Source organism: Triticum aestivum, chromosome 2D (assembly GCF_018294505.1).
Source record: "Triticum aestivum cultivar Chinese Spring chromosome 2D, IWGSC CS RefSeq v2.1, whole genome shotgun sequence".
NCBI classification, from domain to species: Eukaryota; Viridiplantae; Streptophyta; class Magnoliopsida; order Poales; family Poaceae; genus Triticum; species Triticum aestivum.
This window is the reverse complement of record NC_057799.1, coordinates 414157928-414182085: the sequence shown is the minus strand read 5'-3', so window position 1 is coordinate 414182085 and position 24158 is coordinate 414157928. Positions and strand designations below refer to the sequence as shown.

The window sequence follows — 24158 nt, the reverse complement described above, 5'->3', positions numbered from 1 at the left end:
ACTATGGACCCGAAGGTCTGAGGTAAACTACTCACACATCATCGGAGAGGCTACGGTGTTGATGTAGAAGCCCTCCGTGATCAATGCCCCCTCCAGCGAAGCGCCAGAAAAGGCCCCAAGATGGGATCTCACGAGTACAGAAGGTTGCGGCGGTGGAATTAGGTTTTCGTGGATGCCCCTGATGGTTTGGGGGTACGTAGGTATATATAGGAGGAAGAAGTACGTCGGTGGAGCAACATGGGCCCCACGAGGTTGGAGGGCGCACCTGGGGGGTAGGTGTGCCCCCTGCCTCGTGCTCTCCTCGTTGATTTCTTTACGTGGACTCCAAGTCCTCTGGATCATGTTTGTTCCAAAAATCACGTTCCTGAAGGTTTCATTCCGTTTGGACTCCGTTTGATATTCTTTTTCTGTGAAACACTGAAATAGGCAAAAAACAGCAATTTGGGTTGGGCCTCCGGTTAATAGGTTAGTCCCAAAAAATAAAATAAAAGTGTATAATAAATTCCATTAAACATCCAAAACAGAATATAATATAGCATGGAACAATAAAAAAATTATAGATACGTTGGAGACATATCAAGCATCCCCAAGCTTAATTCCTGCTTGTCCTCGAGTAGGTAAATGATAAAAATAGAATTTTTGATGTGGAATGCTACTTAGCATAATTTCAATGTAGTTCTTCTTATTGTGGCACAGATGTTCAGATTCGATATGATTCAAGATAAAAGTTTAATGTTGACATAAAAACAATAATACTTAAAGCATGCTAACCAAGCAATTATGTCTTATCAAAATAACATAGCCAAAGCAAGTTATCCCTACAAAATCATATAGTCTGGCTATGCTCCATCTTCACCACACAAAATATTCATATCATGTACAACCCCGGTTTTAGCCAAGCAATTGGTTCATACTTTTTAACGCGCTTCAGCCTTTTCAACTTTTACGCAATAGATGAGCGCAAGCCATGGATATAGCACTATGGTGGAATAAGGTATAATGATAAGGGTTATGTGGGAAGACAAAAAAGGAGAAAGTCTTACATCGACGAGGCTAATCAACGGGCTATGGAGATGCCCATCAATTGATGTCAATGCAAGGAGTAGGGATTGCCATGGAACGGATGCACTAGAGCTATAAGTGTATGAAAGCTCAAACAAAGAAACTAAGTGGGTGTGCATCCAACTTGCTTGCTCACGAAGACCTCGGGCATTTGAGGAAGCCCATCATTGGAATATACAAGCCAAGTGCTATAATGAAATTTCCCACTAGTATATGAAAGTGACAAAATGAGAGACTCTCTATGATGAAGATCATGGTGCTACTTTGAAGCACAAGTGTGGTAAAAAGGATAGTAACATTGTCCCTTCTCTCTTTTTCTCTCTTTTTTTGGGCCTTTTTTTTCATGGCCTCTTTTTTTAGTCCGGTGTCTCATCCCGACTTGTGGGGGAATCATAGTCTCCATCACCCTTTCCTCACTTAGGACAATGCTCTAATAATGATGATCATCACACTTTTATTTACTTACAACTCATGAATTACAACTCGATACTTAGAACAAGATATGACTCTATGTGAATGCCTCCGGCGGTGTACCGGGATATGCAATGAATCAAGAGCGACATGTATGAAAGAATTATGAACGGTGGCTTTGCCACAAATACGATGTCAACTACATGATCATGCAAAGCAATATGACAATGATGGAGCGTGTCATGATAAACGAAACGGTGGAAAGTTGCATGGCAATATATCTCGGAATGGCTATGGAAATGCCATAATAGGTAGGTACGGTGGCTGTTTTGAGGAAGGTATAAGGAGCTTTATGTGTGATAGAGCGTATCATATCACAGGATTTGGATGCACCGGCGAAGTTTGCACCAACTCTCAAGGTGAGAAAGGGCAATGCACGGTACCGAAGAGGCTAGAAAATTGCGGAAAGGTAAGTGTGTGTATAATCCATGGACTGACATTAGTCATAAAGAACTCATATACTTATTGCAAAAATTTACTAGCCCTCGAAGCAAAGTACTACTACGCATGCTCCTAGGGGAAGGGTTGGTAGGAATTAACCATCGCGCGATCTCGACCGCCACACAAAGGATGACAATCAATAAATACCTCATGCTCCGACTTCGTTACATAACGGTTCACCATACGTGCATGCTACGGGAATCACAAACTCCAACACAAGTATTTCTCAATTTCACAATTACTCAACTAGCACAACTATGATATTACCACCTTTATATCTCAAAACAATTATCAAGCATCAAATTTCTCATGATATTATAATTAAAGCAAATTGCCATGCTGTTTTAAGACTCTCAAAATAATATAAGTGAAGCATGAGAGATCAATAGTTTCTATAAAACAAATCCACCACCGTGCTCTAAAAGATATAAGTGAAGCACTAGAGCAAAAACTATAGAGCTCAAAAAAATATAAGTGAAGCACATAGAGTATTCTAATAAATTCCGATTCATGTGTGTCTCTCTCAAAAGGTGTGTACAGCAAGGATGATTGTGGTAAACTAAAAAGCAAAGACTCAAATCATAAAAGACGCTCCAAGCAAAATGCATATCATGTGGTGAATAAAAATATAGCTCCAAGTAAAGTTACCGATGGAAGTAGACGAAAGAGGGGACGCCTTCCGGGGCATCCCCAAGCTTTGGCTTTTTGGTGTCCTTAGATTATATTGGGGTGCCATGGGCACCCCCAAACTTAGGCTCTTTCCACTCCTTGTTCCATAATCCATCAAATCTTTTACCCAAAACTTGAAAACTTCACAACACAAAACTTAGCAGAAAATCTCGTGAGCTCCGTTAGCGAAAGAAAACAAAACACCACTTCAAGGTACTGTATTGAACTCATTCTTTATTTATATTGGTGTTAAACCTACTGTATTACAACTTCTCTATGGTTTATAAACTATTTTACTAGCCATAGATTCATCAAAATAAGCAAACAACACACAAAAAACAGAATCTGTCAAAAACAGAACAGTCTGTAGTAATCTGTAACTAACGCAAACTTCTGGAACTCAAAAAACCCTACCAAAATAGGAAGACCTAGAAAATTTGTTTATTGATCTACTGCAATTGGAATCAGTATTTTATCACGTTCTGGTGATTTTTAACAATTGTTTTTGTGAACAGAAAGTTTCTGAAATTTTCAGCAAGATCAAATAACTATCATCCAAGAAGATCCTATAGGTTTAACTTGGCACAGACACTAATTAAAACATAAAAATAAATCTAACCAGAGGCTAGATCAAATATTTATTTCTAAACAGAAGCAAAAAGCAAAAAAAAACTAAAATAAAATTGGGTTGACTCCCAACAAGCGCTATCGTTTAACGCCCCTAGCTAGGCATAAAAGCAAGAATAGATCTAGGTATTGCCATCTTTGGTAGGAAATCCATAATTAGCTCTCATAATAGATTCATATGGTAATTTTATTTTCTTTCTATGGAAGTGTTCCATGCCTTTCCTTAACGGAAATTGGAATCTAATATTCCCTGCCTTCATATCAATGATTGCACCGATCGTTCTAAGAAAAGGTCTACCAAGAATAATAGGACATGAAGGATTGCAATATATGTCAAGAACGATGAAATCTACGGGCACATAGTTCCTATTTGCAACAATAAGAACATCATTAATTCTTCCCATAGGTTTCTTAATAGTGGAATCCGCATGGTGCAAGTTTAAAGAACAATCATCAAATTCACGGAAACCTAACAAATCACACAAAGTTTTTGGAATCGTGGAAACACTAGCACCCAAATCACACAAAGCATAGCATTCATGATCTTTAATTTTAATTTTAATAGTAGGTTCCCACTCATCATAAAGTTTTTCTAGGGATAGAAACTTCCAACTCAAGTTTTTCTTCATAAGATTGCATCAAAGCATCAACGATATGTTTAGTAAAAGCTTTATTTTGGCTATAAGCATGAGGAGAATTTAGCACGGATTGCAACAAGGAAATAAAATCTATGAAAAATCAATTATCATAATTAAATTCCTTTAAATCCAAAATACTGGGTTCATTAATATCTAGAGTTTTGACTTCTTCAATCCCACTTTTAACAATTTTCGCATCAAGATCTAAAAACTCCGAATTTTTGGAACGCCTTCTAGGTAAAGGTGAATCATCTCCAGTCCCATCATTATCAAGATTCATATTGCAAAACAAAGATTTAATAGGAGACACATCAATAACTTTTAGATCTTCATCTTTGTTCTCACAAAAACTAGAAGAACACGCTTTCACAAAGCAATCTTTCTTAGCACGCATCCTAGCGGTTCTTTCTTTGCACTCATAAATGGAAATTCTCATGGCTTTGAGAGACTCATTGATACCATGATTAGGTGGAATAGATCTAAGTTTCAAAGAATCAACATCAAGAGAAATTCTATCAACATTCCTAGCCAATTCATCAACCTTGAGCAATTTTTCTTCAAGCAAAGCATTGAAATTCTTTTGTGAATTCATAAACTCCTTAACACTAGTCTCAAATTCAGAGGGCATCTTATTAAAATTTCCATAAGAATTTTTGTAAGAATTACCATAATTATTAGAGGAATTACTAGGGAACGGCCAAGGATTAAAGTTTCCTCTATACGCGTTGTTACCAAAATTATTCCTACCAACAAAATTCACATCCATAGATTCGTTAGTATTCTCAATCAAAGTAGACAAAGGCATATCATTAGGATCAGAAGAAACACTTTTAGTAGCAAACAATTTCATAAGTTCATCCATCTTTCCACTCAAAACATTAATTTCTTCTATCACATACTTTTTTATTAGTAGATCTTTCGGTGTGCCATTGAGAATAATTAATCATAATATTATCTAGGAGTTTAGTAGCATCTCCTAAAGTGATTTCCATTAAAATGCCTCCCGTGGACGAATCTAAAAGATTTCTAGAAGCAAAATTCAATTCGGCAGAAAAAATTTGTATAATCATCCAAAGATTCAAACCATGTGTAGGGCAATTACGTATCATTAATTTCATCCTCTCCCAAGCCTGTGCAACATGTTCATGATCAAGTTGCTTATAATTCATGATATCGTTTCTAAGAGAGATAATTTTAGCGGGAGGAAAATACTTAGAGATAAAAGCATCTTTGCACTTATTCCATGAATCAATACTATTTTTAGGCAAAGACGAAAACCAAGCTTTAGCACGATCTCTAAGCGAAAAAGGAAATAGCTTCAATTTAACAATATCATTATCCACATCTTTCTTCTTTTGCATATCACACAAATCAACGAAGCTATTCAGATGGGTAGCGGCATCTTCACTAGGAAGGCCGGCGAATTGATCTTTCATGACAAGATTCAACAAAGCAGCATTAATTTCACAAGATTCAGCATCGGTAAGAGGAGCAATCAGAGTGCCAAGAAAATCATTGTTGTTGGTATTGGTAAAGTCACACAATTTACTATTATCTTGAGCCATCGTGACAAGCAAGCAATCCACACACAAGCAAACAAGAAGCAAGCGAAGAAAAAAAGCGAACGGAAAAGAGAGGGAAAATAAAATGGCAAGGGTGAAGTGGGGGAGAGCAAAACGAGAGGCAAATGGCAAATAATGTAATGCGAGGGATAAGAGTTTGTGATGGGTACTTGGTATGTCTTGACTTGTGCGTAGACTCCCCGGTAACGGCGCTAGAAATCCTTCTTGCTACCTCTTGAGCATTGCGTTGGTTTTCCCTGAAGAGGAAAGGGTGATGCAGTAAAGTAGCGTAAGTATTTCCCTCAGCTTTTTAGAACCAAGGTATCAATCCAGTAGGAGACCATGCTCGAGTCCCATACACCTACACAAACAAATAAGAAACTCACAACCAACACAATAAAGGGGTTGTCAATCCCTTCACAGTCACTTACGAGAGTGAGATCTGATAGATATGATAAGATAATATTTTTGGTATTTTTATGATAAAGAGAAATAAAGATGCAAAGTAAAATAGACGGCAATAGAAGTAGCTAAGTGTTGGAAGATTAATATGATGGAAAATAGACCCCGGGGCCATAGGTTTCACTAGTGGCTTCTCTCAAGAGCATAAGTATTACGGTGGGTGAACAAATTACTGTCGAGCAATTGATAGAATTGAGCATAGTTATGAGAATATCTAGGTATGATCATGTATATAGGCATCACGTCCGTGACAAGTAGACCGAAACGATTCTGCATCTACTACTATTACTCCACACATCGACCGCTATCCAGCATGCATCTAGAGTATTAAGTTCATAAGAACAGAGTAATGCTTTAAGTAAGATGACATGATGTAGAGGGATAAACTCATGCAATATGACATAAACCCCATCTTGTTATCCTCGATGGCAACAATACAATACGTGCCTTGCTGCCCCTGCTATCACTGGTAAAGGACACCGTAAGATTGAACCCAAAGCTAAGCACTTCTCCCATTGCGAGAAAGATCAATCTAGTAGGCCAAACCAAACTGATAATTCGAAGGGACTTGCAAAGATAACCAATCATACGTAAAAGAATTCAGAGGAGATTCAAATATTGTTCATAGATAAACTTGATCATAAACCCACAATTCATCGGTCTCGACAAACACACCGCAAAAGAAGACTACATCGAATAGATCTCCAAGAGAATCGAGGAGAACTTTGTATTGAGATCCAAAGAGAGAGAAGAAGCCATCTAGCTAATAACTATGGACCCGAAGGTTTGAGGTAAACTACTCACACATCATCGGAGAGGCTACGGTGTTGATGTACAAGCCCTCCGTGATCAATGCCCCCTCCGGCGGAGCGCCCGAAAAGGCCCCAAGATGGGATCTCACGGGTACAGAAGGTTGCGGCGGTGAAATTAGGTTTTCGTGGATGCCCCTGATGGTTTGGGGGTACGTAGGTATATATAGGAGGAAGAAGTACGTCGCTGGAGCAACATGGGCCCCACGAGGGTGGAGGGCGCGCCTGGGGGGGGGGAGGCGCGCCCCCTGCCTCGTGCTCTCCTCGTTGATTTCTTTACGTGGACTCTAAGTCCTCTGGATCATGTTTGTTCCGAAAAATCACATTCCCGAAGGTTTCATTCCGTTTGGACTCCGTTTGATATTCTTTTTCTGCGAAACACTGAAATAGGCAAAAAAACAGCAATTTGGGCTGGGCCTCCGGTTAATAGGTTAGTCCCAAAAATAATATAAAAGTGTATAATAAAGCCCATTAAACATCCAAAACAGAATATAATATAGCATGGAACAATCAAAAATTATAGATACGTTGGAGACGTATCATCGACTACATCTGATTTTTTTCAGATAGCGAATGATGGCAGTAACTAGTAGGAATTAAAAACAAACCTACTCTATACAATAAAGAAATTACGGCATAGTAACTAAGAATAAACCTACACTATACAATAAAGGATTTATGGTATATTACATCCACTGAGCATCGAAGTTCGCCACCAGTGATCATAACGCGCAACGAAGAAGCAGATTACAAAAACTGGGCACCATTGCAGCGTAAAAAAGTAATACTGAACCGAGACCACTTCCAAGACAGTTCAAGAAAGGTTAGCCTTGTGCGGGAACTGCTGCGCAAGCTGCTGAGCAAGGCTGTGAGACCGGCCTAGCATGTCGGCCATAGCTTCCAGGTGTAGCTGTTTAGCGATGAGGTTCTCATTGGTGTTCTCTGCAATCTTTCTTAGAGATAGGACTTCAAGTCGAAGTTGAGTTGCAGAATGCCTTTCTGCTAGAACTTGGGACTGAAGAAGTCGAACTGATTCAGACAAATAATTCTGTGAGCTTGTCTGACTGCTAGTCTCAAGTAACTTGAACACTGCATCAAGACAAGACTTTGGGGTTGTCTTGCTATCTTCAAGATGTTTTGCCTTCTTTGCTGCAATATATGTTGGGTTTGTGTCACAGCCTTCAGCAGACTTGTGCATGCCATCAGGCATATCACCCTGAAACAAAGCAGAGAGATGATAGGTTTTGCACGTGTATAAACAAAGATGATAACTGTGCTGTCAATTCCATCCAATTTCAAATTAGAAAATAAAGAGTAAGTTCAAAATATCAATAACATAATTTGGCATTGTTCATAAAACGGGGAGCTTCACCACACTACTGGATTACCATGTCAACATAACAAGCATAGATGAAGGGCAAAGAAAATCATTGTATCTATTTTGGTTAATGTGCATGGCATGTTGTTCATATCATCAGCCACATCAGTAAGATAAAACAGGAGATGACAAGGTGCAAACGTGGGCTGCTTCACCACACACTAGATTATAGATCCATAAAAACAAGCATACATATAGGGAGTATTGAGTAATGTGCATGGTATGAATAAGGAATTTGGTTTTACAAGTAAAACTTAGAACTTACGGTTCTTGCGAACATGCATTTTGGTAGAAACAGCAAACTAAACAACAGTAAACGATAGGGAGTATGAGCAAATTAAACAACAGTTGAGGATAAAGGCTTTAGAAGGACTGACTTACATTAACAGTTAACACCGGCTTTATAATGCCCTTCTCCATGTCAAGGGAAGGATAACTCAAGAATTTCAGCACAGAATCTTCTTCATAAGCATTGCCTGTACTCTACATTTTGTAGAGAGTAATTATAGATATGATAATACTGGAAGGGATAGAGGATAATGAAGATAAGATGCAGATTGATGCTACATAATCAACTACCAATCCCTGGAAGTACAAGCATTACAGGACAAAATGTACTGACAAGAGCAATGGGCTACACTTCTGCACTGGCATTGTCTGTGTATTCTACTTTTTGGTAAGATTAAATATAGATCTGATCTTTTTTAGTAAATGGTGGGCGAGGGAGATAAGATGCAGAATGATACACAATGAACCAATCCCTCTTCCCATAATACAAGAGTGTTTTGAACACTGGTGTACTGTACAAAACGTTCTTATATTATGGGACGGAGGGAGTAGCTGTTAATGTAAGTACAGCGATAGACGATGTTCAGTCCTTACAAGAGGACTGCAGAGCTAAACCTCTTCAAAAGCATTGGGTTGATTCTAAATTTATCTAAGAGTCCATACGGATCTTATAATGTCCACCAAATGGACGATAACGAGGCTAACATGTGCAGTGATGCTACATAATCAAACATCTACGAAAGTAAGTATGGTCATACAGGGCAAGAGGCACTCACAAGAGCAATGCAGTGTGCAGTATAGTTGCGAGATTCTGTGGTCCCTTGAGAATGAATGTTCTTCTGCTATCAGTTTTTGTACAAGTGAGACGTTAAGGCAAATGTAGAAATGTAGTTCATATTGTGATGTGATATCATAGATAGTACCTTACGCTGCAGCGGAGACCAATGTGTAACAAGATTATTCCAGTCACCGTCGGATAAATGTAGCACCGGAGACTTTACAGAAATTTCGTTTAGAGGCTTGCCATCGAAGTGCGCTTGCCTCAGGTAGGAACGATACTTCATCAATGAGTGCTTGAAAAGCGCAACCAACCCTTGCTTGTCTTCACAGTCCAGTTTGGTCCTCGCCTATTTAAAAGAATGAAATCTTGTGTCTTCTGTCAGCAGAAACATATGCAGTAATGACCATGAATAACATTAGTACATTACTTACGCGTAAGTTGCAGAGGAAGACTGGAAATTGTTCTGTGTCTGCGGTATAATCTTTCCATGAAGGAAAGATGCGCACAAAGTTCCTGACAACAATATAAGCTTTGTCTTCTAAACTGGGAAGAAATGGAACAGTGGTCCTATTTGCTGCAATTGGGGCTCTCTCTGGTTCGAAAAGGGATTTAGCAACTGGATTTGGTGTACTCTTTGCTGGAATGGGGGTTTTGCGTCGTAGAGCTAGTGCTATGTCAACTGGCATAATCATAATGTTTGCTGCAGTTGGGGTCTGCTGAGTTGGGGAATCAGAAATGACTAGTGTAGTAGGGCTAGAGTCTGCTAGAGTTGGGGTGTTTTGTGGGTCAGGTGATATTGCAACTACACCTAATGGGCTATTTGATTTATCAGGTGCCACTACCTTTTCCAAATACTTTGCTTGTGCTCCTCCACGATCAGCAATCGCCCTCTTCCTTGTGAACGTCTGATACACAAGAACAACATTTGAATGGATAAATATGGTATGATGACAGACTGAATATGTACTGAAAATGGATAGGCAGGACGTATTCACATACATGATGTGTAAACTAAGCTAATGGCAGTTCAACAAAGTATAAGCAATGCAAAGCATCAGTTGCAAGATATGTGCGACAAATATAACCTTGGAAAGTTAGAGCAAGCACCTTGATGGGTGAATAAGATAGGGCATCTTCCTCTGACTCCTCCACTAGGGAGCTACATTGACTTAGGTCTCCCTCTAGCTCAGAATCACTGTTAGGATCATATTCTGAGCATGAATCTGTAGGTGGAGAGCGTTTGCATTGCATTACATCCAGACTTGATTTCAGTCCCTTAATGCCAAGTTTGACAGCCATGGCATTGTTCTGCTTTATTCTTTTCATGTGCGCAAGCTCATAATCGTTATGATGCTGTTCATAATCTGAGATTCATGAAAACATAAAAAGTAGTCAGATTATCTATGGAATGCATTGCGGATTCAACTCGAAGAGTGTCTCCCTATAAACCCTTGCATATGCAAAGTTCACCCCCAACCGTGCTGACCAGACCACACACAGAAATACAAACCCCTTATGTCTCTATAACAGGCAGACACACATTTCAAAACTGAAGTAGGAACATTAGAATCATATGAAATTCGTATTTGAACAAATAAACTAAGGAATTATGAGTGGCATAATGTTTAGCTTCAAGGGTGGAGTGTTGGTAGTGCGATACAAAGCAAGTAGGCAGATTGTATTCCATGTAAAAGATCGAAGCCTATGTAAAAGCTGGAAATGACACTTTCTTTCTGTACAATGCAGTGTTCGTTGCCCAGACATGATGGAAGAGATCACATAGAGAAATATTATTCACTCATGTCTACGGTTGTAGTATTTAGAAACAGGGTGGTCCACCCTAAAAGAATATTGACAACAAATATGACAGGGCAAGCATAGATGTAGTGAATCAATCATTTACTTGTGAGCTTACTAGGACAAGTATGCAGAATTGTAACTGCAGTAAGAGACCGTCCAAAATCTGAATCAAGAATTTTGTCTAGCACTTATTGTTTGCAACTAATCGACGTGAATAATTGGATATTATATCGAATGAGTAAGAAATACAAGTAAATATGTCAACAAACCTGGCTTGCAGTTGTAATCTGGGTCAATGTCACTACGACCAACAATCCAAAATGACTAGTGTCTTTTCCTAGGGCCGGAATTTTGAAAACCCTGTGAACTTTACAGGTACTAAAGATTACCGAAATACATCTCAACCATTAAGTGTAGGTAGCACTGAGCACACAACAAACCCTAATGACAGTCCTGCCTAATGAGTAATGAATCAATTAGAAAATGGGTGATGAGGAGTGGCTGCTGAGTGTTGAGGACTTATCTCAGGATAAATCGGGTTGGATTAGTGGGTGCTGCACGCCTGAGCCCTGAACGGACTGGGAAGGTAGGCACGGCGGCGCGCCCGGGCAGCGGTGACGCTGTTGGGCGAGCAGCTCCTGACCTCCTGTTAGTCCGGCGTCTCCTCCTAGAGTCATGCCGTCCGGGGACGGCAAGTCGCCGGCGAGGCAGGCGGCTGGGGGCGAGTGGAGATCGGAAGCGCGCAACAGAACAGAGGGGAATCGGGGCCGGGGACGACCCAAAATCCCAGGGTGGTCCGGCCCACCATGGGCACCCTGTAGAGATACACACCGTGAAACTAATTTAGGAACATTTAGCTGACCAATTAAATGAATATATTTTAATAATATCATATTTGTATTTGAACAACTAAGCTTGTTTAGCTTGATGGGTCGAGCAGTGCTATTATGACACGAAGGACGTATTCTGATCGTATAGTGATCATAAAAGGGGGAAACCGGAGAAATGATATTTAGCAGCCATTGTTTGCTTCGAACTAAGAACTAAATTCTAAGAGTTGAAAAGAAAGTAGAGTAACCAAGTTAAGATCTATTTTCTGGTAGAGATCAAAAAGTTGAGGAGATATGAACCACCTCTCTTGCGGTGCCGTGTAGGCATCGGGGGTGCGATGGCTGTCGGTGGCGTTGAAGCAGATCTACGACGGTAGACGGGTGCATCGGGGGATAAGTCCTGTTGCGGTGGAAGAGAAGGTCGTGTGAGCGGACCCGGCAAAGAGGACGACGGTGCCGATGAAGCGAGAGGACGTGATGCAAGGCTCTTGGTCTGTTGCCGTGGATGAGAAACATCCATCTCTAGCAGTGGACGACGCGGTCTTGGTAGGCGCTCCGGCATGGTGGAGGACGGTGGCGATGGATGTGGTGGAGGACGGCGGCGATGGATGTGGTGGAGGACGGCGGCGGTGGATGGGGTGGCGGACGGAGGCTGGTGTGGGGATGGTGTTCTAGCGCGGACGGTGTATGAATGGGAAAATGGAGGGAGAGGTACGGGGAACCATGTTTTTGGGACGCGCCTGTCTGAAATATGGGAAAGTTACGAACTTAGCCCCCGCTTAAAATTTGGACGTCTCGTCAGTTGGGGATACGACAGTAATCTCGCATCTCGCCAATATTTGCCCAAAGCGATTTCGGGCGAGGAGAGGGTGGTTGGCGCCCATGGTTGGTGCCCACGGTGTATGAATGGGGCTGACTGGTAGGGCGATTGTGTCACGTCTGAGTGAAGTTACAAACCTGCCCCTATTGAAAATATTTGCCTACATCGATTTCGGCCGAGTCGAGTTTGTTTTGCTGCCCACCGTGTATGAATGGGGAAATGGAGGGAGAAACAGAGGTCTTTCGGACGAGCTTGAACCAAATGTGTTTTGCCGCCCATGTTTGGCGCCCACCGTGTCGGAATGGGCTCAGAGGCGGTCGTGTCATGTCTAATTGAAGTTACTATCCTACCCCTATTTAGAGCAGTGGAAATCGGGCCGATGGATTGTCCGTGTAATGGGTAGACAGTAATTTCCATCTCCCAAACACTTGGTTTCGGGCAGCCGACGTGGGAGTGGACATTTTGCCGCTTCTTTCGAATTTTGGGACAATAAGCATCCACGTTTACCCTGGCAACTAAATTCGAATCCATTTTGTATTCCTATACGAATCTTTATAAATCATTCTATGTGTTTTTATATATCTTCAAAAGGACGACAAAGATGTATTCCACTGTCATATATGAATATGGTTTACAAATGCCGATACTCAAATTCAGAAGCTAGAATCCAGTTTAAGGTGAATTCGAATATTTGGAACACTTCATGTCCAACTCAAATGTCACACGCAGCATAATGTGTACTCCCATTTAGATATATACACAAGCGATGTATCAAGATTGAAATACCGAGTTAATCAACCAAGAATGTACGGAACTAACAGACATATAAACACTTATAAAGTATATGGATCAATAATATCAACTAACATACATAAGCCAGGCCGCTGTACTTTTCTTTGCTACAACAACATCCTTTTTTTAGCCAATCTACTACAACATCTTGGCCCTTTTTGATGCGTGCCACTTATGGTCCATCTATACTACTATTATTGCTGAATGCACATTCAGCCCGATTGGCATATTTGTAGGTCTGGCACAACAATCAAAATGAAATGTCTCCGAGTCTTATCAATTAATACAGACTTGTGCTCAAATAAAATTACAAACCAAAAAACAAAAAACAAAAAACAATCATTACATGATCTCTAAAACAAATGGTTTGATTGATTACATGAACAAACAACACAAAGGTTATTCAATGATGGAAAGAACATTTCACCTATGATTTACCAAGTGGGAATTTAATTTCCTTTTTTCCTTCAAGACCTTAACAATGTGGTCAGTCTCAGCTTGCTTCGTTTTGAAATCCACCAAATATTTAATGGTTGTCTTGAGTACTGCTACTGATTGTGTTGTTTGCTTCCTCAACATGTCAACTTCATCTCTAAGTGCAGAAGTAGAATCTCTTTCTACCACTAGTTTAGCCTCTAGAGCATCAGCAGTTGGCAATTCATAATGCACGATTGGGCCGGTGCCACTGCTGTGGGATGATACAACGTCCATGGGGACCTCGCTCTTTGATCTTGGGCTAACCTATTTTGCCATTAAAGTTTTGATTGGATTCAGAAAAGTTGAAGTTAGCAAAACATCTCAACTGGGAGTTATAACAGCAAACCAGTTAAACAAACAAGGAATTAAAGAGTTTCAATTCGATGCTGAAAAGTAGTTATTAACATTATTGTAACCCGTTGTTGCAGCAGCAAAGCAGTTCAACAAACAAGTAGCTATTTAAGTTCAGGCAAATAGGTAATTCTTAATAGTAAGTATCAAACACATAGATAGGCGCAGTCTATAATAGGATTAACAGGCTGTGGCATTATGTAATCGGTAGCAAACTAAATTAAGCCAAGCAACGTAATTGAACAATTTTGCAATAAGTGGCTAACTAAAATTCCGAGAAGCAGGTAACTAAACTTACGCTAGTTCTTTGTACAGGCACACTGCAACTTCTTTTTCGCTTACAAGGTTGTACGAAGGAGTCCATGGCATCAATTGCTTGGATACGCAGTCCCAATACTTCTTTCTTCCCACACTGCATTGGTAAATCGAATGGTTAATCTGGTAAGATGGTGTGTCATTGATATGCTATATGAGGATGTGTAGTCATACTAGTTGTAGCCACACACATCACACTGGCTTTTGCTGTATATTTCATGCAATTACTTTTGGCATATCGAGATCTAAGCAATCTACAATAGGATGAAAAGACTGGCATCCTTCACATTATTGGCGAACTCAGTTCATAGAAACAAGCAATTCAACCATTCTGTGGGTAAATCAAAAGCGCCACTGGAATATTTTTCACTACCCCTATCATACACGCAAAAAGGGGCGACGCCACCATAGGGGCTGGTATGGGCGGCCGCCTCGGGTGGCTCAAAAGTGTGTACCTAGTTTGAGTCGTTCAGGTTGGCCCACGCTAGTTTTGTTCGTCCCAACGCACGAGCAGGCAATGTATAAAATGAAGAAAAATGTTTCAATTTGGATAGGCCAATAACATAAGTGCAAGGCAGGCCCTATAGCAGGCTCGCAGCCCAAACGAGCGCCTCCCATATCGATCGACAGCAGGAAAAATCCCAATTCATCCGCTCCAGCCTCCAGTCTGGTTCGCTCCTAACCTAGCCGCCGCTGGACAGACCGACATAGCACTTCCTCGCGCCCTCGTTGGAGGACGGTCGCCAGGCTTCAAGCGAACGGAAGGACAAGAAGATGAAGATCCAACCCTGGGTGTAGCCTGCGTGGGAGGCAGCGACGGCAGCACGGGCATGGCATCGAGCTTGCGCAAACGGACAGTCGCAACTTGCAAGAGTAGCATGCACAACGAGCAGGTACATCACATCCCTGATTATATCTAATTCAACTCTTCAATTTCTGGCCAATAGTTAAACCTGACGGTGTTGTAAAACTGCTTGTATGTAGGGAATCTATGAGAAAATGAAACCAATTTCTACTTATTTTATAACTCCCCCAATCAATACTGAACTGACTGAATCTGATGTATGTAATCAAGTTTCCGGTGCAAACATCCAAGCTCATCTTGTTTTGAGCCTGAAGTGTCTAATGAACAGACTGCTACTGAAGGATTTGATGCAAACATTTTACATGCTCCTGGTGATGAGCATATAGTGTCTAATGAGGCATCTAATGCAAGCATTTTGCAAGCTCGCATTGAAGGATTTAGTGTCTAATGATGATCTGCTATGTTGAGAGAGACATAGAGATTTGCAGGCATTGATGACACGCAAATTATAGTGCATTTTCATGGCTTGAGGAAACATCGAGGCCATCTACCAGAAAGTCCCTGTATCATGACAACGTAGAATAAATACTTTTCTAATCTGTTGTTTGAAACTATTGGCATACTTGTGCAGGATAGATATATTGATATGCAGTTTGCGCACTGGTTATAGGTGCAATTACACTTCGATATTTTCAGCCACAGAACAAATAATTCAAGCAGGTACAAACCATGTTTGTAGTCCTTGTACACCATGTTGCATTTTGTGTTTTTTGGTGCTTACATCATTTAGTGTTTATAATCTGAACTACTTTGGATCATTAGCTAGTTTTCAAAGTGCATGTAGCTTCACATTTCTCAAGTTATGTTGATTTCCGGAGTGCAAGTGCCTTCGTATTTTTGAAGTTAAATGTTCGCCTCTGGTAACTTGAATTCGTGGATCCGCCACTTCACACAAATCATACGCGAATGCCAGTACTAATTAAATGAAACTAGACGTCAACCCGTGCATTCGCACGGGCTAGCATATTTATTGTGTTGGATAAAACCATCACAATAAATAGCAGCTATTTAGTTCATTTGTTAAAGTATCTGGGTCTGAATAGATGAATGGTTGAATCTAAAGAGCGCTAAATTTATTCTTTTGACAAACAAAAATCTTTTGATATATTTAATTTCTTTTATGTAAATTAACATTTGTTCTGGATATTCAACAATTAGATTTCGCTATGATTTGTAGTTACTTTTCTAGGAGGCCATTACATGTGTATTATTTAGATTGGTATTTTTTGGTAGTATTTTCTGTTAAACCCGTCTTGTATTTTATCACTGTACAGAGCTAGTAGTTTATTTGAAGGGAATTGTGATGTTCATTTGGATTAAATTGTAAGCAAGGTAAATAATTATCCCCATTTTCTTTGCTCATATTTGGTACGAAGTTAATTTAAATTGGTCTCATATAATTTTATTACACAATTTTTTAATATATGAAACCTAATTTAATTTGCTACCGCATTTAAATTGGTACTTCCTCTCTAAAGAAATATAAAGGCGTTTAGATCACTATGTAAATGCTGTAAACTTCGCTCAGAAAATAATAATCTAAACGCTCTTACAGAAGAAGTAACATATTACTCCTCTTTACACTACTGTGCGCATTTTTATCAGTGATAGATTTTTTTGCTTGGGTCGTCGGCGGGTTCGCCGGCCGCGGTCGGCGCTGGCGTCCTGTCTAGTTTGCTCGCCTGATCGGCCCCATGAGAGTGGCTGCGCCAGTGGCTCTCGTTGACAACGTACATCAGTAACCTCAGGAAGTCGTTCCTCGCGAACCACATCGCAACGCCGGCTGTAGCGGCAGCCATCCGGCCGTTCCCCTTTGCCGTGTGGTAGGTCGTCCCCGGTGAATCTGCAATCTCCTCCGATGCCCGCGTTGTTGAGCGGAGTTTCCGCATCCAGCAAAAGCGGCGGCGACTCTTATCCATCCCCATTTTCGTTTGACCCTGTGTTTGTACGAACAGGTGCATATCTTTCCTTTGCCTTACCATGTCCTCTCTCTATGAAATAAATTTCAGGCATGCATAGCACGGTTATCAAATTACTGTTTCTAATATTTTATCTAGCAATTAGACTCTTGGAATTTTCTATTATTTGTTAAATCAGATCTGAATTGCTAGGGAAGAAAGAAAGGTTATAGTAATTGATAAAAGCACATACGTGATGCATACATAACTGATATTGATTTCTGTCAAATCAGTTGTGAGCCCTCCATCAGGTATCTGTGTGAATACATTGTCTTATGAATGTATTTCCACTATTTTGAAAATAAAGTACAGTGGCCGTCCTCTTACAGTCAGAGAGAGCTTAAATATAGTTCAATCTTCAGAGAAACACCATAAAAAAGTCAAGGGCCCAAGCTCACAAACACTATATTTGGGTTTGTTAAATGGATGCATCAAAACATTGAGTTTGCTAGAAATTCTAAAATCAGACTAAATTAAATAATGACTATAGACTATATACGAATATAATAAGATACCCAAAAGTAAATAAATTTTGTTCTGTTAAAATATTTCAGATATATCAATTTGAAACCAAATAAGGCTGCTATGTCTGCATCACATTATATTTAGTCATATCAGAATGCTTGTAACAAAATCTATAATATATCCTTGTAAACAATGTTTTTTGCAACCTTGTCGGATGGACATTTCATCTGAGATGAGTATCTTCAATCCATTTCTGCTGGTCACCCTTGACATTGCAACATAGAGTTGTCCATGTGTGAACACTTGCCTTTCTAAGTAGAGTAGAACTTTTTTGAGAGATTGCCCCTGGCTTTTGTTTATAGTCATAGCAAAGCACACTGATATTGGGTATTGTCTCCTTTTAAGAATGAAAGGCCATTTTGAATCACTTGGTGACATGATAATTCGTGGGATGTAAACTTTGTCACCAACGTTAGGACCTGTTATGACCTGGCCTTCAATGAAACGCTTTCCTAGCTGTGTTATTGTTAGTCTTGTCCCATTGCAAAGTCTTGCACTTTGATTGATGTTCCTCATAAGCATTATTGGTAATCCTACTTTCAGGCTCAGTTCATGGTCTGGTATTCCAGAAAATGTAAGACTATTCAGAAACTCAGTTGGGTACAACATATCTTCATCTTCCACCGTAGACATTGCCTTGCATGTTGTATCTGAACTGAAATAGGTTACCTCTTCTCCAGGGATTTGACTCATGATGTAGGCATTAATCTGGTCAACAGTCTCGTTTCTTGGGCACAAGATCGCTCTTTCCTCAAGGTATGTTCTATCAGTGTATTTTCTGTGTAAGTCAGGATAGGTGGTGTTAACAATAGATGCTTTCGGGTCATCCCCTTCATGTAAAATAAGGTCCTCTGGGATGCTAACCCAATCCTCTTCATCTATTGTTGACGTTGTGCCATCGCCTATGTTTAGTATCCAGTTTGCGAATTCAGCTGTTTTTGCTTTCTCTTCTGGACTACCTTCGGATGAATTCAGACGCATATTTTCTTTGAGTCGGTACTCCTCAAAGTTCTTCCATAGGTAGGATCTCTTTATTGATGCAGAAATGATATGTTCCCTTTTCCCCTTTGGTATAACTGGTAGGATTTGCCTGAAGTCACCTCCCAAGACTACTGTCATTCCTCCAAATGGTCTATGCTCTGCGTCCTCATATGTGAATCGAAGTATGTCTCTCAAACTCTTATCTAGTGCCTCAAAACAGTGCTTGTGTGTCATAGGTGCTTCATCCCATATTATCAGTGACGTTTTCTTTATTAGCTCCGCAAGAAATGTTCCTTGCTTGATGTTGCATGTGGACTCGTTAGTGATCTTGAGGGGAATGTGAAATCTTGAATGAGCTGTTCTTCCACCCTGTAAAAGAAGTGCTGCTATACCACTTGAAGCAACTGCTAGAACTATTTTTCCTTCAGATCTTAATTTTGTCATGACTGCTTTCCACAGAAATGTCTTTCCAGTTCCACCATATCCGTCAACAAAAATCAATTTTCCAAGACTGTCGTTGACTGATTCTATTATAACGTCAAAAGCCATCCTCTGATCCTGATTTAGCTTATGCAGTAACTTCATGTGTTCTATTCTTAAAGAATCTTTATCATAGTTTAGTTCCTCATTTACTAATCTATTATTTAGATCTTGAAGAATTGAACTATCTGGTAGTGGCATTCCTGGAAAATCTTTGAGGGACTTACTACCTTTAGTCAATAGTTGTTCTATCTCTGCCAGGAGCAGGCTCTTTATTTGTGCCGAGTTGAGTTCCAGGGCCTGAAAATTGAATATTCTTCTTTGCCGACGTTGGATATCCTCATATAGTAACTCCCAATTTGTTTGCCACAACTTTGCGGGATCCATCACCTCACAAAATAAAAGTATTGTGCAGAAAAGTTGGCGCATTTGAGGAGTGGAGGCCCAATGGGATGCTTCCTTGATGCAGTCATCCCACTCTTTGTCATCATTAAGTAGCCCAAGAGCATAACATGTGGATTTGAATGTTGGATGTACAACCCCATCAACTGTTCGAATTTCTTCATATGATCTGCATCCTTTGACGGTATTTAACAGCATTCTCAAGTAGTATTTTTCACCGCTCGTTGGTTGTGCATAGTAAATCCTGCCTATGGTTTTTTTCCACCACGCCTTTTCCTCCATTCTTTCTCTTGTGCATGCCAAGTCCATTTGGTTGGAAACTATGCATACGTCAATCTGCGAGCTTCTTCATGCAACTAGTTGGCTGTCATCCATTCTGTGAACATTGTCTTTTCTATGTTAGGCCGGGATACAATTTGATCTAAATCCATTGAGTCCGGGAACACCACAACATGTTCATTTTCTAGGTGAAATTGTAACCTTTCAACCGCAGGCTCTCTGTACTAAAGAGGAAACTGAAATATGCGCCATGCGGCTTCACATCCAGATATGTACCGGGCATCAAGGTACCTCTTGATTTTTTCGTCCCTGTTTGTTAATTTGCTAGCTCTTGTTTCACTTTGTTGGTCTTCCGCTTCTATCAAGACGGTTGTTCGATCTTCTCCTTTGTGGATGTATTTGAATAAATACTTTATAGACCTTGATTTGCTGCACCACTCAACATTTATGTGGGCTTGATACTTGACCAGTAGGTTTCTATTGTATGGCACAACAAATCTATTGTCTAGCTTCACTCCATTCTTGTCCACAGTGTTGCCATCATCTTGCCTTCTATGTACTGGATAGTTATCTTCATCTATGGTAGTCTCAGTGCAAAAATTCTTGGGGAAATGTTTGGCACAACTTTTATCGACAATGCATGGTGATTTTGGGTGTGCTTGACCACATGGACCATGTATCATGTAATTTTGCACTGCTTCGTACCCTTCTGGATCACTATTCTTATCAGGAATTTCGGCTGATATGATTTTGTCGATCTGGGAAGGACTTGGATCTTTATCATCTGGGTGTAGAAACACCAGTATGTGTGCATGCGGGAGGCCTCTTTTCTGGAACTCTATAGTGTAGACAACTTTATGAAAGTAAACAAATTTGAGAAGAAATGAGTTAGGACAATCATCTAGGAAAGAGTGAATATGTACTTATTAGGTAAACTTACTTGCAATTGTTTGTCCAAAACACTTTCCGTTCTTTATGTCATTCATAAGTTCCTTCAGTTTTAACATGAATACTCTGGCAACGATATCTGGACGATCTTCAGGTTTCTGGCCTGGAATCAGATCCAACATATCTTGTATTTCCAGCCATTTTGGATTGCATGTAAAAGTAATGAAGAGATCAGGATAGCCAGCCCAACGACAAATCGCCATGGCATCTTGGTAGTTTTGCTGCTTATTTCTTGGACTGCCATTATATGATGAGGGTAGTATGATTCTTTGTCCAACTTGTTCGGTTCGTGTATCTCCATTTTCTATTGCATCATGCAGTCCTCTGTACAGTTCTGTCCTCAACTTACCTTGGTTTGTCCTGTACCAATTTAGTCTCCATTGTTCAATGCACGTTGCTGCATCAACTAAGAACTGCAGGAACAAACGTCCACTCATTTGCAATGTTGAAGCTTGGTTCAGACCTTGTTGTATGCGATACGCATAAAACTCCAGCATTGTTACATACTTTCTTTTACCTTTGTTGCCTCTTTTATTTTCATACTCTATTTCTGGTCTGAAACCATCTTCTCCATATGGAAAAAGCAAGGGGTACTGCATTGACATATAGCTTGGGTGCAACTCTGAAATCCTCTGTAACATTCTGTCTTTGGTCTCAACTATTATATCAAATTCATTATTTTCTCCATCTTGTTCCCCAATAATTAGTGCTGCGACTTCTGAGGCAGATGGTAGGTTGTATTGCCGTCCATCTTTCGACCTTTTGTTGATCAATCTTAGTCTTACATCTTTAATACGTCGGTTTTGGAATCTGTCCCTTGCCATACGAAATGATTTGACTAAAACATTGTGCTCATCAAGCATCTCCAGTAGTCCTTTGACAATGTTTTCATCTGGTTGTGTCTTACTCTCCGTTGAAGCAGATGCATTAATCCTATTCCGCACTTCATTTTATGTGTCATGTATGTACAATTGGGCAAATTTTGGTTTCGTCACGCCATCCTTAGGAAGTAAAGTGCCAATCTGATGGTAATTCTGGCCATTCAAACGGAAAACATACGGTCCAGATGCCTGCTTATTAATTTCATAGTCAACCTTTCCTCCCATTGAAGTGAATGCGAACATCGAGTTGTACAACCTGATGTTCTGGCGGAAATTTGATGATTCTCTTCTTTCATTGTAACGTAGTAGCTGTCGGAGATACAGCGGAGCTTGCTTCAGTGGTGGCAATTTAACTTTCCCTTCCTTGCAGCAGAGACCAAATTTTGGAACTGTGATGTTACCTGTGCTTGTGCTTCTCTCTCCATGCCACATAATGGCATTGCAAAATTCACAAACACAATTTGGTTTTCCCAGATATGAAACTTGAGTGACATCCTTCGCTACATTAGATACTTCACAGTCATTGCCCTTTTCTGTCCTTAGTCGTTTGCTTGCCTTTTTCAGCTGGAGGATCTCTTTCCTTTTCCGCCTAGCTTCCTTTGCTGCTGCTCTAATGATGTCTGATTGACTATCATTAGATTCGAGTGTTGCTAGTTTAGAGGCTGCTTGCTCAGGTATTTGGATTCCTTGATGATGCCACATATTCCTGCATTTTATTTTGTTATCATTTTAATAATCCAGGTAAATTAATATTTATATGATTATTTTTGGTACTGTGGTAATGAATACCTTCCGTTGTTTTGATTTGCTCTAGTGTGTGTTCGACGCATGTTGACTGCGGCTAGTGAATCCTGAAATAATGAGGTAAAAAGTGTAACTGATTTTATTCTGAGATATAAGTGAGGGCATCTTATACGTAACTGATTTTATTTGTCCAGAAATTCAGAATTGCTGATGATAAATTTAATGTAAACATGTCAGGCACCACATTGTTTGCAAGAATGCTGAAGGTATTTGTATGGAACAGATAGTTTCCTGATAAGATTCTTTTTCGTATGGATTGTTTTCCAACAAAGGCTTTTAAATCGTCTAAAATCATTATTCTATTGTGAAAGAAGGATACTTGTGTTGTCACCTTCCAATGAGAGGACGTATATGCTCTGTAATTGGTGATCTGAATCTCAAGTTTATCGCCACTTTCTCTCTGTAATTCAAGTTAATACAAAGCATGTGTAATGAGATCGGAGAGTTGATGTATATATTAATCATTGCAGGAGACATGCATATATTATTTGTGGAAGGAGATAATGAACATTGGCTGCAAGTACTGCCACGCAACCTGTCTGCTCCTTGCTGCTTGCGAGAGGAGGGCAATGTCTTGCCAGGATGTGCATGCTCTGTAATTGGTGATCTGAATCCCAAGTTTATCGGCGCTTTCTCTCTGTAATTCAAGTTAATACAAAGCATGTGTAATGAGATCGGAGAGTTAATGCATATATTAATCATTGCAAGGAGACATGCATGTATTATTTGTGGAAGGAGATAATGAACATTACCTGCAAGTACTGTCACACAACCTGTCTGCTCCTTGTTGCTGGCGAGAGGACTAATTATTGCATGTATGTGATGAAGGATGAGATCAGGGGTGATGTCTTGCCTTGATGTGTACGAATTGAGTCGATATAGAATTCTTATTTGTAAAGAAGCGTAGTTAAGGCTAGAGTTTGTAGGTTAGAGTTTGTCATCTGTACATTTTAAACCTATACAATATCTGAGCCGTTATTATTTTGTGTCACCTGATAGATGGCTCCTACTTGAAGTCAGTTTCCATGTATACTAAAATATATGCACGTCTCTGTTTCTTACACGTCTTGTCTACCCATTGTTTTTCTTCAGAGAATTGTATGTTACACACATGACTCCTTATCTCGACAGAATTGTTTTTCTCTAAAGAATTTTAATATTTAACCTATTTAATTCCAATTAAAATCTGAGTCATGGCTGGTCACGCATGATATGTCTCGATGGCAAGATGGAATGACCTATTGATTGGCAATGCAGATTACTAAGTGGTGCACTTCAGTTTTAGTGGTCGTTAGTTCCACGCACAATGGGCTCTTGGCGAGAACAGATGATGATGTGCACATCGTTGATTGTTTGGCTGTCATATGCTTTCTCTGTAGTGTCTCAACATGTGAAAATTTGTATGTCGTCGAGAGGCCTATTCTGTAGCGGATGAACATGTGAAAATCGCTAATATGTTTAC

At 40.0% G+C, this 24158-nt stretch overlaps 1 protein-coding gene across 30 annotated transcripts; it reads left to right on the top strand.

Moving 5' to 3' along the window:
• Positions 1-17020: 17020 nt before the first annotated feature.
• Positions 17021-23687, top strand: LOC123053506 (uncharacterized). Of its 30 annotated transcripts, XR_006425632.1 has the most exons (6): positions 17021-17393; positions 18465-18495; positions 18602-18677; positions 19005-19084; positions 19798-20350; positions 23167-23687. XR_006425632.1 is itself a non-coding variant. In XM_044476975.1 (5 exons), the coding sequence occupies exons 1-5, from the start codon at positions 17297-17299 to the stop codon at positions 19844-19846; spliced, it is 333 nt and encodes a 110-aa protein (XP_044332910.1). In that variant the 5' UTR covers positions 17021-17296; the 3' UTR covers positions 19847-23131. The 30 variants fall into 30 exon arrangements, 2 of the variants coding, with proteins under 2 accessions (XP_044332910.1, XP_044332911.1); XR_006425655.1 differs by lacking the exon at positions 23167-23687 and having other exon boundaries at positions 18465-18516; positions 19798-23131; XM_044476975.1 differs by lacking the exon at positions 23167-23687 and having other exon boundaries at positions 19798-23131.
• The last annotated feature ends 471 nt before the right edge of the window (positions 23688-24158 follow it).

Bases quoted from the DNA above. Each gene is read 5' to 3' on its own strand.
- LOC123053506 (XM_044476975.1), top strand. From the start codon at position 17,297: ATGCCCGCGTTGTTGAGCGGAGTTTCCGCATCCAGCAAAAGCGGCGGC. The intron at 17,394-18,464 runs GTGCATATCTTT...TCCTACTTTCAG, and splicing joins CCCTGTGTTTGTACGAACAG to GCTCAGTTCATGGTCTGGTA. The intron at 18,678-19,004 runs GTATGTTCTATC...TATAACTGGTAG, and splicing joins AAGATCGCTCTTTCCTCAAG to GATTTGCCTGAAGTCACCTC.